Here is a 16,438-nt window from a genome sequence, read left to right as displayed (position 1 = left end):
CTGTCTTACATTTTGCTTAAATGCCTTCTGAGATGAATCTTGAATCAGATTATAACAAAAGAGGACCAAGGTCTTGAGGAGGTGCTAAAAGAGTGAATTGAGATTTGCAGAGGGTTAAACAGATAAATATAGGGGCTAGAAGACATTGCTGGTAGAATACTTGACAGCAATAACAGTTGTAACATGAAAGAGCTGAAAATGCATAAAAATGTTGTGAAATGGACTCGCTACTTGTAAAGTGACTATAAATAAGCAATGAGCAGTGGCTACAAATCTCCAGAACATCCAAATAGAATCCACAGCTTATAGTGATGAGCATCATTTGGATTTGTTAGGCCCTGCAGTTGTTGTCTTCCTTGACAGTCTCCCTTGTCATTTGATATTTTGGTAAACTGTGGAATGCATTGCCTCTCCAACTTAAATATACTTGAAACTACCAGTGGCAAACAACTTGGGTCAAAGACAAATGAACTAATTAACCTTATTATATCTAAATACATACAATTAAGCTGTTGTTTTATGTTTTTTTATTAGAAGGTTATTCAGAGTCTAGACTTTATTTATAAAACTCTATGCAATTGTTTTACTATTACATGCATTGAGTAGTCAGCTTAAAATCCATAGATGTTACAAGCCTAGATGACTCGTTTTAACTACATATTGTATACCTACTAATACCACTTTATGAGTGATCAGACAACTCTCATCCAACTTTTTGCTCACCTAGACGTTCATGGTTTTAGATGCTACATAAGAGTTGCTCTCACTACCACAGACTGTACACATCCTCGTTTTTCTATACAATAATAGTAACACAGGATAAGGCTTGTGTATGACACTCAGACTAAAAGGTTAAACGCTAATCATCCAAGTTACCCTCTCCTCGCTCTTTTGTATACTTATTGTTATTGTCTTAGTTTACTAGCAGCATGCTGTCTTCTGACCATTGTTCAAGGTCACGTTCATGTACCTTAGCTAACCTTTTCAATCAACCTGTGTAAAAGATAATGCCCTAGTCGCTAATAGTGCCTGGTAGGGACGCCACATAACCCCCAAGAGAGTGATTCTTGTCTCAGCTTCTTATAAAATATTTTTAGTCTGAATGGAGATGGCATGTCAGTGCTGGATGTAGCACTTCTTTTGAACTCCAGATCCATAACGGAGTACCTGCTAGAGCATGCCGCCCAAGTGCAGCTTCTTGGTTTGTTTTTTAATTTATGGCCCACTCAGTTTTGCATGCCTTGCTTACTGGAGTTGCATGAATATTTTTATTAACATTTTCGTAAAACCTGCTCATATTTTAACAGGCTCTTTTATGCTGACAATGTTAACAAATGCAACAAAAAGGATCAAATAAGTGAATTTTCTTGCTTGTTGATTTGTATTTCATGCAACGGCCATCACATACCGCCCGTACTTCAAAACTGCTGGTGAGCTTCTAGACCAGAGGCTAAGAGTTCTGTATGTAATCAACGACTTCATCTTCTGCTCCCATCTGACTGTGGCCGGATGTTCTCCAACCATTTAACTGAGACTTGTAACATGAGCCTGTCCATTGAAAGCTAACCTACCAAATACTTTCGTTGCATGAGTAATTTTAGAAACGTCATAGGTTAAATTCCTGCTTCGAGCAAGAATTACAAAAGTATTTCCAGCTACAACTACCCGATACCAGTTAAAGCGATTTCTTGACACGCCTTAGCCTTAGATCCAAAAACAACCTTTTGCAACCCACTATTATAGTAACTCTTATTGCTTGCTTCACACTTACTGACAAATATCGCTGTTAATATTACTTGCATCATAAATGCACATCTGTTACCTCATGATTATAGTCACAGATCGCTCTAAAAAGCTGGAATCTGGAATATTTGTGTTTTTTTAATTTAGCACCAAAAGATGACAGCTCAACAGTTATGACAGAACTTGACAGACTGATATGTGACTGTGAGCAGGCAATTGCTACATTGAGTGGAACTATCATGGCTATGAACAGCAAATACAAGGTATTCTATAACCTGTGCAGATAACTCCATAGTAAATAAATAAAATATAATTTGTACGACAATCTCTTTATTTAACTTGTCTCAAAACATCTAAAATAGTCACATCTTTTGAAGAAATTGAAACTTCATTTGAATTGAAATTGCAAAAATAAAATTGCAACTGTGTATTTTCAACCCACCAGTTTATGCAAGCAAAAATACAATGCTGTTTGCATTGGTCTAAAATAATTCTTGAAAAAGTAGTGCCAAGCATATTCGATTCTGTTTTTAGACAGAAAAATATACGAGCTAAAACTTTTGGTCCATAATGCTATCAACTAAATCCCTTAAAGTGTAATGATATTTTACTGATTATATTTACACTTTAATCCTAAAGATTAAGAATAGATTAAGTTTTTAAAATAAATTGATTACCCATGTGTGCAAAAGCTCTGCTGGTTGATGATAATGTCATTCATATAGCAGCTTACTAAGAGGGAGAGTTTTGGCTTCTAACTCAGTGTTGACCTTGTTTTGGCAGATGGCCGACCATCTTGACATAAGAGCTACTTTCACATAACATAACTTTCAAGCGAACTGCTTAGTTTCATATCTGTTGCCTAGCAACCAGATCATTATAAAAAGTGAATAAGGTGTATGGGCCTTCAAAATGTCAGTTTTATCTAAATTGAAAGCACTTTATCTAGATTGTCATCAAACTAACGTTTAAAGTGTATATTTGCTCAAATCCCACAATTTAGGGGGATTAACTGATAACAAGGTAAACAAACTATCGGTATTTAGCTCTTACCTGATCAGGACTCCAAGAGTTGCTTTTATAGACATGACCGTCAATCAGGTCCTCGTTTGTGTTCACTATTGCACGTATCTCCTCGTTAAAAAACAAGATAAATAATTTTTATGATACATATATAACAAAACATTATGAAAGCTTTCTAATCTACCCTGCACACACTCATTGTTTACTAATTAATCACTCAGTAGTATTTTTTAATTAACATTGAGTAAAACTTGCTCAAAATTCAAACTTTTTCGCAAGAGCTGACAACTCTTATTACACATATAATTTATAATATCTGATTCAATATTTACACTCATGTTCCACCCAGTGATCTTGCGTCTGGATGTTGTTCAGGTGAGAGAGAAGAAGCTTAATGTTTGGTTGAACAAAAGGAAAGTACTAAAGAAAATGAAAGCTATTTACAGCCAATCAGGTGAGCCCTATGTGTGCTTTATCTATGATGGACTGTTATGAATAGTTGTAAAGGAAGAAGACAACTACAAATGTAAGCGTGTAAAATAGGTTTTATAGGCTTTTATATGATGTTAGAAGAAACAAAGCTACATGTATACAATAAATTTGTTTGTGCCAAAATTTGGTATTTCAATAAAAAAAGATTTTGAATTGAATAATAAATTACTTCCAATTAACAAATTCATTAGTTAATTAAATATTTATTATTTGAAAACTTAAAAAAAGTGTGTAAGCAGTTTTCAGTCAGCCTCACAAACTTGTAGTTGGTAGTAGTTGGTCACTTCTACTGACTATCTTAACTTCTAGAGTTGATACTTGGTCACTTCAACTGACTACCTTAACTTCTAGAGTTATTAGTTGGTCACTTAAACTGACTAACTTAACCTAGAGTTTGTAGTTGATCATTTCTACTGACTAACTTAGTTTTTAAAGTAAGTAGTTGGTTATTTCTACTGACTAGCTCAACTTAGAGTCAGTAGCTCGTCACTTCTATTGACTAACTTAACTTAGAGTTAGAAGTTGGTCACTTTTACTGACTAACTTAACTTCGAGTTAGTAGTTGGTTATTTCTATTGACTAACTTAACTTAGAGCTAGTAGTAGGTTACTTCTATTGACTAACTTAACTTAAAGTTAGAAGTTGGTCACTTTTACTGACTAACTTAACTTCGAGTTAGTAGTTGGTTATTTCTATTGACTAACTTAACTTAGAGCTAGTAGTAGGTTACTTCTATTGACTAACTTAACTTAGAGTTAGTAGTTGATCACTTCTACTGACTAACTTTATTTCTAACTTAACTGTTACATTGGACCTGCTGTCCAGTTCGGTAGCCCAATGTGTATGCTATAAATATACCTGTATGTACTTGAAATTTATATCCGGTCATACTCTGATTACAAGCACAGCTAATAGGATACAGTTGTACGGGTATTTAAGGAAGAAGGCTAATCTTTGTTTTTTAAACTTTACATAACGCTGTTGCAGTACAACCTCCCCCTCCAGAAAAGGTAAAACTGAGTATCACTGGTCAGACATCACTTAAAGTTATGTTTGAGTCTCCACACATAGATCTCTGCCAAGATGGTTCTACTCCAATCATTGGATATAAAGGTACCACTATATTCATATACAGTTTAATAACTTGTAGCACCATCTCACGCTGACCTTATTAACCTTGACAGATATATTTTTATTATATTAATTTATATGATATATACTAGCTGAATGCCCTGCGTTGCATGAATAGTTAGAAAAGTCTTTGCACAAAAGATTTATATTTAATCAACATACACAACATTTACCGCTCTAGCTTTTAAATAAAGGTACTTGTTTGCTTCTGTTTGTTAATCTGATGCATAATTCAAATATTTGAAAGTTCGAGGCACAGCTAAAATGGATTGTTGAAAAGCAATTCTTATGCTACACTTTCATTTAAGATTTAAAACGGCTTATAAACAGTGGCGGGTAATGTAGTTGCTATCGGTTAAGTTTCTTTACCCAATGTACTTCAGTATCTTACGCTAGTCTAAATCTTTCATGTAATCAAAACATGGCTGTTCTTTCATCTGGGTGTTAAGGAAAAAAAGTACACCTCACCAGAATCGAACTTGTACATTTGGCAGATGCATGGATGTTAAGCTAAGCACACTACCACTAAGCCACGCAACCAGCTTGCCACAGCTTGGAACAATTGTACTTATAATCGTTATGCCTCATGATCTCTCATGTAATCATGATCTTCAAGCAAGCTAGCTGAAGCATGAACTGTGCTATTTTAGCCAATCAGCATTAAAGATTGGCAGGTGCATACGTATGTGCACAATTATTTCATAGTAAAGCCAGTTGGATGCATAGTTTTATGGATAATATTGGGTAATAAAACAGTTTTTTAGTAACTTATGAATTTGTATGAAGTCGTGATTAAGAATATATACATTGTATGGATTTGAGTAACTTAAGCTAGTTTAAATCTTTATTATAACAAAAACCATATCCTTCTGTCTGGAAATTGAAAAAAAACTCGCACCTCACGGGAAATGAACCCTTGCATTCAGTAGATGCATGGATGTGAAGCTAAGTGCATTATTAGTCTATAACTGAGCCACGCTTCCAGCTGGCCACTGCTTGGAATACTTGCACTTATAATTGCTACGCTTCGTGATATCTCAAGCAATAACGATCTTTAAGCATAGGCTAGTATGCAATGGTCATAGATATATACATGTAAATCTTATATCTATATATTTTATATCAATATCTAGGTTTATATATCTATGGCAATAGTTAATCTACTTATTCTATAGATGAAAAGGTGGCTGAGTGGTGTAGTGGTCCATCTGCCACACCACATTTTTTTGAGTACAAAGTGTACATTCCGGTGCAAAGCGTTTTTTCATTGGCGCATTTTATTGCTATAACTGGACCTACAGATGACAGACCAACAAACTAACAAACAATTGGATTTATATATATAGATTGTTACTTTGTATGTAAGTACATAGTATTTCAAATTACATAGCATAATATTGCATTACATTACTTAAAATTACTTAAAACTTCTAAATCATAAAGGTACTAATGGCAGCAGCTGAGAGTGAGTAGACAACTCCTGCTGTATATGGTTATGCTTAGTTAATTAGTTATTTATTCATCTAAAAGTTCTATATGCACTCTGAATATAGTTTTGCAGGTTTCAAAGTAAATGAAAATAATGGTACTTAAGTACATTTGCCACAAGAAGAACATTATATCAAGAACAATGCTGAAAACTATAATATTTACCGTATAAAATTTATTAACTTTCTACAAAATTTTAGTTTACTCACAAAATAGTTTTTAGACGGATGACATGAGATTGTTAATATCGTTGCAATAAATTGTTTTCAAGATGTCTGAGCTAGTTATAATTTGTCTGAATGCGTGTAAATGACAAGGCTGTAGGTCGAAAAGTCCAAGGTGAGATTTTAAAATATTGATCAACAAGCCTTGACCTGACTGACCAGAAATATGAGATTTTAAGGTTTAGGGTGTATAATCAAGTTTTCATTTAAACTCAATCTTCTGAATTCAGAATGATCACTCCTCTGTTTGTAGTTGCTAACACCATACAGCTCATGAATTTGACTTTAACTGTTCTTAGAATCTAGAGCTACTTAGTTAAACTACTTTCAAATAGCGCGAGCGTTGCAAATAAAAAAAATCTGGGAAACATTTTAGAGTCAAGAAAAAATGTCTCTGAAAATTCCAATATGCTAGAAAATATATCAAAGTGTTTTAATAAATGTCTTGCTGGTAAGAGAAGTTTGTTAACAGAAGTCTTCTTTCTGAGTAAAGCAATTTGAGTGAAGCGGTTTAGATGAGGTAGTTCTAGAGGGTGATGCAGGGAAGTTAATTCTAATGAAAAATTCCACAAAATGAATTTCAAATCAATTGACTTAAGAGAAAGGATTTAAGGAAAGAGGTCTATGAGAGGCGATTCAGTGTTGACTCATCTAACTTAACATTGGAAACCTTCTAGATCATTAATTTTCTTAATTGGTAGACTTGTGTGGTCTACTCTTTTCTATCAACAAATTTTTTTTTAAATATTTTAAGCGAATAAGTAACTTTTGGAACTTGAACTAAATATTTTAAATGTATTTAGCATTAGTTGGTATAATGCTGTGGCTAAAATAAACTTTAACAAAGCAGAACTAACCTTGGCCTTAATATAATACAATCTGATGCCTTAGGAACATTTGTTACTACTTGAATTCTCACTGTCTGGTTGTTAACAGAGCTCTCTTCAGCAAGCTAGAACTTGTGTGAACTGACAAACACTGTTAGTAGTTTTAAACATAAATCATTCCTTTGCCTATTAACTCTTTTAATGCTGAAAGCCTTTATAACAGCTCGCCTTAGGACTACCTATAGCAAAACACTGATCATGGATCACAGAGTTAACAGATCCACAAAAACTTTCTCACAATAAAGTTAGGATATTGAGCATAATTTAAAACAAAAAATGAACCACATAATTTTTTTTTACCCAGCAATGACAGCATAATATCTCGAATCTCCGAACCTTTTTATTCACAAAAAAGAAAAAGAAGAAAACTGTAAACAGCAACCTAAACATATTTCTGCTAGTAAAATTTAAACTTTTTAACGCGAAAAGCTTTTATAACGACGGCTCACCTCAGGAGCACCTATACAAAAAGATCAATCACCGATCACAGAGTTAACAGATCCACAAAAGTTTTGCTACAATAAGTTTAGGATATTGAGTATAATTTTAGACAAAAAATGAAAAAGCTAATTTTCTTTTTACTCAGCATTGACAGCATAATATCACAGTTTCCAAACTCTTTTATTCACAAAAAATAAGAAAAAAACTGAAAAATTCTTTTTCAACATTGGGCCTCAGATCTTTCTGATAACTATATTTTATATTACAGAATGAGGCTCTGCATTTCGAACAAAGTCCAAAAGTTTTTCTTATGCAGCTGGTTTCACTAAACAAAACAAAATTAACCATGGCTTTTATTTGTCAACTACATTTATTTTTGTGCAGAGTCTTTTTCTAATTCCAAAAACACTTTAGATTGAAGCTTTATGGCAGAAACTTTAGCTCTAACAGCAAAAATACTGAGTGTACGTCAGCAAAAACCTTTTAGCATAAACTATTTCCGTCAGAACAAATAAAAAGTTCCATAAAAATCGAGTTAAAGATTATGTGATGCTTTTCAACCCGCAATGTACTCTCCATCTGAACTTTATCCTTTTCACTTAGCTACCAGACAAACTCTGTATTTAGCATTTTTGATAAACTTTAATACATGAACATCACCTTTTTTCTGCACTCTTTATCCATGATACTTTATTCCTCTCTAAAAACTTGAGCCCAAGTCTTTAGACTTGGCCTCAAGTGTGAAGACTTGACCTCAAATCTAAAAACTGAGTTCAAGTCTTTAGACTTTAGCTAAAGTCTAAAGACTTGAGGTTAAGTCTAAAGACATGATTCCACTCTATTGTCAGATCTAAAGAGACTAGCATTGACTAATGAATCTATGTATAAGCTTTACTTTTCATCAAAAACACTTGAGGTTGAATTAATCATCTTAAAATGGCTGACACCTGGACAGCTGATGTTTTCAACTAAAGCAGGAATGCCATTTATTATTTGTTATAGGAGAATTTGACAGCTCAATTGTGCCTGGTCTATGTAATTGCAGTTTCCTAAAAGTGTCAGAGGGTATAAAGATCAATCATATCAAATTAATGATTATAAATATGAATGCTGTAATTCAGTAGCAGTTTATAATGTGACACGCAGTAGCAGTTTATAATGTGACACGCAGTAGCAGTTTATAATGTGACACGCAGTAGCAGTTTATAATGTAACACGCAGTAGCAGTTTATAATGTGACACGCAGTAGCAGTTTATAATGTGACACGCAGTAGCAGTTTATAATGTGACACGCAGTAGCAGTTTATAATGTGACACGCAGTAGCAGTTTATAATGTGACACGCAGTAGCAGTTTATAATGTGACACGCAGTAGCAGTTTATCATGTGACACGCTTGACTATTTCATTGTTTTTAGCTGCTAGCCTAATATAAACATTTTTAGCAAAAGTTGAGAAGGAAGCATTTTTTTCGTTTTAAAGTTTGAGAACAGTCGTGTAGCTTGGTTTATATTGAAGACTTGCTCTGTGTCACGCCACAGTTATTGTCACGCCACAGTTGTTGTCAGGCCACAGTTGTTGGATGGTAAGAGTGATGATTTATTCACCTACCAGCAAGTAGCTGATCCTAACCAATTGTTAAAACTAAAACAACTGGTGTTTATTGATGAAGTTGATACCGGAGAGTACCTGCTGGAACCAGAAACTTGTAAAGCAAACTTCATCATGCTTCTAAATCATTGCATAATGTCGGCGCATCTCTTAGTTTAGCAAGCTAACATTTAGGCAATAAGTAATTTAATGAACCCATTTACCAAACTTTTAAACTCTTTTGAAATATATTAGTAGAGTGCTACAACGCTTACGCAGTTATCCCAGGGTAATATTAACAGAATAAATTATAAGAATAATTTTAATATCTATGTTTTACTTACAACTTCTAACTTGCATGTAATATAACTAGTAGGAATACAGAATCTCAAATAGTTGAGTATTATTGCTCATGTTTTGCTGCTCTTATTATAATTGAAAAGTTTTTTTACGATGAGAAAGCAACTCCTTCTTCAGCATTGCCCATGCAATGTCCTGACAACCTAACCCCAGAGGCTATAACTACGTGATATAAAGGTGAATGACAATAATGCTCTTGCTGTGAGTCATCTAACAAACAGCCTAAAATACAAAAAAACACTTTATTTTTTTTGTTTATTGGAAAATGTTTTTTCTTACCTACAAATTTGGCATTACTTCACCACAGCAATGTATTTGCTCAAACATTTATCCTTAACAGAACAACCGTAAAACCTCTAATTGAACGCCACCTCTATTTGACTGCCACTGTGAGAGAAAGGTTGGAAAATAGAGCGCCACGGCATTCAATTAGAGGTTTTACGATATGCTGTATTTGTTGTGTTCTCACACACACCTGTCTGTATTAATGTACTGGATTGAATTTGCAATGGCATAATGTAAGAGATCCTACTTACATGTATATATATTTAGAGGTTGTACTTACATGTATATATATTTAGAGGTTGTACTTACATGTATATATATTTAGAGGTTGTACTTACATGTATATATATTTAGAGGTTGTACTTACATGTATATATATTTAGAGGTTGTACTTACATGTATATATATTTAGAGGTTGTACTTACATGTATATATATTTAGAGGTTGTACTTACATGTATATATATTTAGAGGTTGTACTTACATGTATATATATTTAGAGGTTGATAGCAAACTGGCATCAACAACTTTTAAAAAAGTAGCTACATAAAAGCATGCTGAAAGCTCTAATGCTAAATGTAGCGCTTTAACATTCATAAAATGTTTAAAAAGTCTATCATAGTGTCCTAACAGTAATTGTTGTAAAAATACAACTTTTTTTGAATGAACAGGGTGAGTGCGTCTTTTTCTGGCCAGATACGGTGAGGTTATACATTTAGCTAAAACAGCTTCATACCTGCATAGAAGTGACAAATTACTGACAACACATCTAACCTTTACGGGTCATGTAATTAAAATACTTAAAAGGTTGACTTGCAACAAAATTCACATTACAGTTATTTGGTATCAAAAGATTCACCATGTGTTACTCTGTTGTGTTGTAGGTGCCAAATGTGTGGGAATGTGATTACAAGCTCTTAAAAGCTAAAAAACGAAAAGCCGCCGTAGATTGGAATCTCTTTATTTCGATGACATAGCCATGAAATTTGGTTATTGTCTTGTCACGTGATGTTCTCGCGTGAATCGAAAGGCCAATAAAAAGCTCAATATAAAACTTATCGTAGTACTAGTTAATGACAAACACTTCGGGTTTTACGGAAGACCCCGAAGGCTCGGCATGATTATCAGACAATGATATGTATTCCTTCAAGCTAAGGCTAAAAAAGTAAACAAATTTTACGATATGTTATAAGATATCATTGCTAAAAGTGACAGCATTACGATGACGATAAAACAGACGCGTAAGAACAATAGACATGGTTTCATTGAATGCGTGAGGTATATTTGTAAAAATATTTCGACGAATAAGGTTGCATGAAAGTGTAAACAGAAACCATCTCTCACAACTACATCACTTTTGAGCCGTTTTGGAAAGAGAATCCAAACTACGGCGGTCTCGTGTGGCTGCGATTTTATGTTCGTTTTTGAGCTTTTAAGAGCTTGTAATCACCTTTCCACATATTTTGCACCTACAACACAACAGAGTAAGACATGGTGAATCTTTTGATACCAAATAACTGTAATGTGAATTTTGTTGCATGTCAACCTATAAGAAAATTGTCTATGACACACTGTCATACCTACCATTGAGGCCTAGCAAGAGGTGAAAGAATCTCAACACTGTCCGAGTTGAAAATAAAACAGATCCAAATTTTTTTACTTTGGATTGGAAAGTCAAAGCTTGCAGGCAATGTATCACAGTAATATGAGCCTATTTTACTGGCTTTTGCAATTAGTTCAAAAGTCGAAAAGCTGCATTCGGCGTCTTATCAATTGACAGCAAAGATAGTTACCATCTGACACCGAGTGGAACAAAGTTCCATCTCAGAGATCATAGTATTTTATTATTCCATTTGAGTCCATTAATTTAGTATTACTAACTGTTTGAATGGGTGTTGGGAGGTTCCTTCCACTTCCTCTTTTGTGACTGGCTGGATTAACGGAGTTGAGACCTCATCATCCCATCATCACTTGCTCAACGATGCGTACAGTTGAAGACTACAGAGCGAGTCTATCCAATACTTCACTCTGACCATCACTCGTTGTCAAGCACCACAGCAGTATTATACCTGCCTTCTTGACTATTGGACTATACTAAAAACACAACCTGCAGAACTTGTCAGTATAATCCGTGTTTAGTTGGACATTCATCTTGGAATTCCGTTTGAAGGTGATGCGACTCTATTACTTAGCTGTGGCTATACATTATTTATATATACTCAGGTTATTATTGTACATTCAATTCTGGAGGTCTATTAGTATTATCAATATTGTATTTTGCATGCGTTGTGGGTGTAATAAGAAGCTAAGCAGCTATACGCTTGACATTGTAGAGAGATCAAATTTCTGATTAAAGGATGAAAAAATGCTGTTGAAAATATTTTGTTATCTCTTTTACCAAATATTCATTGGAGTGCCTGTTGAAAAGCTCACAAAGCTTTTCTTTATACTGTGATTTTAAGCAGATTAAAAGTAAAGCTTTGTTTTATTAGAATAATAGTTTCTCAAATATTATCTAAATAACAAATTAATCCTATCTTTAGAAATAGCAGTTTTCAGTATTTTGTTATAAGAAAGGTTCATCTTGCAGTCTATGCTCTACAAATAGGTGTAAAATGTGTATAGAGCACAGGCCACATATGAATAAAGTGCAGGCTCTAGTTTGGATTTAATTTAGTAGAATAACGATGCTACAGTTGCCCGTATTTCAGAAGCTTCATGCATATATTCTATAAAGAAATACTTTCTAGTAGCAGATAACTCCTATTTTCAAATGTACTTAATGATAGATTGAACATGTTGGCAAATACATAATGTTAAAACAAGAGGTGAAACCAAGTTGTTGGAATGTGATGAGCAAATATTTACATGTAAATACAAGTCAAAGCTAAATGGTTGCTATCTTGGTTAGGCAGACTCTGACAACAGCTGAGTGAGCTTCTTGTCAGATGAATCCAGCCAACACAATGAGATGCGTAGTTGAATTCAGCCATGTTTTCATCTTTCTCATCTTTAAAGAGATTAGATTTATTTTATTGGTTGTTGACATCACGTAAACGACTTTTTCAAATCAACCTTTAGTGCAGCCCTCTGATTTACTGTGTGAACATACATTAATATAGTAGGAGAGTAATATTTGATGCTTCACTGACCACTTGAGCTGTTGAAGCCAACCGATGAATATCTTTGGCTTCTTACTCCAGCTAACCTTTTAGGAATGTGTAGGAGTTTTGGAATTGTGGGGGGAACTGTGGGAGAGTTTTGATATGGAATTTTACCTAAAAACAGTATTATTTCACTTCTTCTGGCTGTTAAGGACTCACTTATTTAGATTTTTTCTCTGCACAGGAAACTACTTATTTCATGTTGATTAGAGTGTGGAACCGAGACTTAACTTCATCGAGACAGTTTCAAATATATAACTCTTATAATTTATTCTCACACGTGACCCGATTTCATAAGTTTGCATACGCATTTTCTCACTATTAATAACTCTTTAAACATTAGCAATACGCGAGTGCATGATAAATGTTAGAGTGCTTGTTGAAGTTCTACTAACTTATTGTTATAGACCATAGACTTTACGCAGAGAAAAGTTTGTGCCTGTTTATTGACCAGAACATGAACTGTGTAATGGCATGTTAGTCAAACTCACAAGAAACTTTCCTAAATTCCTATCTGTTTAAATGTCAAAGTCTAGGGTTTAACTGTCTGGAGAGGAAAATGGAGAGACTATTCGCTTCATTGAGTAAAAGTTTGAAAGTGTAATCATTATTATAAAGATCATCCTTGGCTGGTTTAACCGGTGATTGTTACCAGAGGAAGAGCCTGTGTGATTAACCTTAGTAACTACTTAAATGAGTAAACTCAGAAGAATGTTTGAAGGTCATGTTTTTTGAGCAGTTATCTTTGACCATTGCTGGAGATAAAAGTGTTACAGTCAGGCAAACTTAGCAAACCTATATTTGTAGTATTGTAGCTTCTCACCATTCTCAGACCTTACCAACTTGGTCACCATTGTTGATAGTATCTCTTTATAATTTACCAATAGAGTGTATGTAATAGCACTCACTCTCTCTTCCTCTTTTTCTCTCTCTCACGTCCTTCTCCTTATGTCTCTCTCACAGTCTCTCTCACAGTCTCTCTCACAGTCTCTCTCACAGTCTCTCTCACAGTCTCTCTCTCTCTCTCTCTCTCTCTCTCTCTCTCTCTCTCTCTCTTTTCTATCTCTCTCTCACTCTCTCACACTCTCTCTCCCTCACTCTCTCTCTCTCTCACACTCTCACACTCTCACACTCTCACACTCTCGCACTCTCGCACTCTCGCACTCTCGCACTCTCGCACTCTCACACTCTCACACTCTCACACTCTCACACACTGTCTTTTCTTCTCTTCTCTTCTCTCTCTCTCTCTCTCTCCCTTCTTGCAGTCGGTAGTTTTGACAATGACTGTTCTATGGTTCGAGCTTTATAACTAACTTCCATGCATCTGTTTGTGTCTAGTTACCTCAACTCCAATGCAATAGCTATATAACAAACAGGCAGGATTTGTTCTTGTTGATACAGATAGTAGAAACACTGTGATTGCTTTGATGAATCACTATAATTATTATAAAGCTTCGTCTATTTATAAACATCAACCAAACATAAAAGTTGATAAACGCAAAAAATAATATTCTCACCAGAAAGAGTAACATTAAAATGAGAATTTACAGCATTTGGTTAGATCTTAATTGGCAAGCAGTGCAAAAGCATTAGTGTTATATAGCCACTGGTACTCCCTAGCCATGGCCAATGTTCATAGCATATGTGAGAGAGTTAAATTTAGTGTGTCACCTATCACCTACCTAACCTATCCCCATACCTGATTTAATAAGCCTCCTAACACATAGGAGGTTTACTTTTTCATCTTTCCTTGTCTGCTAGCTGATGATAGCAGGGTGATGCTGCTTCTTTGCTCAGCAACTTTACAAAAACAATACATTGTAGGCTAAAATTTAGGCAGAGATTTGACAGAGTCGTTGACCATACTAACCCATGTGAGGAAGGTTTGAATTCCTCAGTAAAGAAATAACTACAAAATTGACGATTGGTGTTGACATATTTAATATCAGCATAAAATCTATCATGCTAATGTCATTTCAGATTACTTTTGCCTCGATTGTCTCTCTTTGGCTAATTATGCTGCCGATGCTTTTGTTTTTAGTTTAAAAGTTACACAAAATAATAAACTAGCTACTACAATAAAAGTATTATTTGAATAGTAGATAGATCATCAAACCTAGCTTCCAAGTAGTCGGATTACAAGAGTGCACCACCCCTCCCAGCAGACTGTTGCAACAGCATACTGTGCAACATACTGTTCCATTAAAACTTAATGGAACAGTATGTTGCTAGCATGCGTATTATTAACAGATAACATATAAAAGTAACAGTAAAAAGACATCACCGCCCTCAGTCTGTTTAGCTGCCAGAACATTGGCTGACATTTCTGCTCTCTGACAAAGCAGAAGTCTTTGATTAATCATATCATATTGTAGCTGATTGATACTGATATTGATCAGGTCAGGCTATATGAACCTGCTACCGGTAATACATGCAACCTGGTATCACCAGTGCATAGGTCGAACCGACAGGGACTAAACCGTCAACTCTTATATACATATAAACGGGGAGGGTTAGCTGGACACTCTTACAGAACCAAAAGCAACATCTGTCAATGCACTGTGCTATTCTAGTGATGCACAGTGGCAGCATCTAGTAGGCGAGGATAAACCTACCCATATACCAGCCACTGCAATAGGATGGAAATACTAGCGTGTCTCAATCTGTTCTCACCTGCTGAATACCATTTCTCTTCCTGTCGAGAGAGAGAGAGAGAGAGAGAGAGAGAGAGAGAGAGAGAGAGAGAGAGAGAGAGAGAGAGAGAGAGAGAGAGAGAGAGAGAGAGAGAGAGAGAGAGAGTAACTCTGGTCCAGTGCAATCCTTAAAACATTTGCATGCAGCTCTATGGAACAAATTGTAGCTGACTATCACCTGTATGACTAAGACTGTAACTGCGGTGGGCAACACAATAGAGCATAACCTAAAGGAGTGACAAAATTTACCAGTTTTTCTTCTGTTCCCGTAATTGTATCCATGTAGTGGTTCAACCCTAACAACAACGTTTCATGATGTTTTAGTCGAGTGGAGTTGTTGTGATACATTCCCGAGTGAACTAACAGATAAGGAGTTTCTATCAACTTCAAAACTTCACAAAGATTATGAGCTTACTGGCCTGTTAGAAGGAGTTCTGTATCACATCAGGGTGTCTGTGTGCAATATGAAAGGCTACGGAGAAAGCAAGTATCCTGAACCTAAATCAGCTGTCCCGTCAAGTGAGTACCTCGGGCTCATTTAACAGCCACGGGCGTGATTGATTAACAGAAGGAAATGAACACAGGAAAGCAGTTTGCTAGCAAATAGGTACATTGAAAACACCTGAAATGTGTTACAGAACGAACGTGTAGTTTCTGATGACATAAAATTATTTGCTTGATGATTCATTTGTAGATGTTTTTGTGAGTGAAAACTGTGTGAGAAATTTGAAAACAACAAAGTGGATTAACCATAGAGTCACGTAAATATGTTTATCTTAGGTCTTATATAGCTGCTACTACATCCTTCTTAAATTACTATGTCTACTTCATTTTATGACACCTGCTCTGTTCATCACAACGATTATAAAGCACCTGCTCTGCTCGACATAAGGATGTGAGCAACGAATAGGTTATTTTTT

The 16,438-nt window shown here is 35.0% G+C and overlaps 1 protein-coding gene across 3 annotated transcripts in view; it reads left to right on the top strand.

Annotated features, from left to right (window-relative positions):
• The window catches only part of LOC137392890 (ankyrin repeat and fibronectin type-III domain-containing protein 1-like), a 199,045-nt gene that overhangs the window by 5,520 nt on the left and 177,087 nt on the right, over positions 1 to 16,438 (top strand). For all 3 annotated transcript variants that reach the window (XM_068079245.1, XM_068079243.1, XM_068079244.1), the window contains exons 5-9: positions 1,098 to 1,201; positions 1,891 to 2,006; positions 3,142 to 3,220; positions 4,246 to 4,371; positions 15,843 to 16,037. In XM_068079245.1, coding sequence (XP_067935346.1) covers positions 1,098 to 1,201; positions 1,891 to 2,006; positions 3,142 to 3,220; positions 4,246 to 4,371; positions 15,843 to 16,037 — 620 coding nt within the window. The remainder of the gene's footprint in view (positions 1 to 1,097; positions 1,202 to 1,890; positions 2,007 to 3,141; positions 3,221 to 4,245; positions 4,372 to 15,842; positions 16,038 to 16,438) is intronic.

Source organism: Watersipora subatra, chromosome 4 (assembly GCF_963576615.1).
Source record: "Watersipora subatra chromosome 4, tzWatSuba1.1, whole genome shotgun sequence".
NCBI lineage: Eukaryota > Metazoa > Bryozoa > Gymnolaemata > Cheilostomatida > Watersiporidae > Watersipora > Watersipora subatra.
Note: the sequence above shows the minus strand (reverse complement) of the source record. Positions and strands in the feature narration are given on the sequence as shown.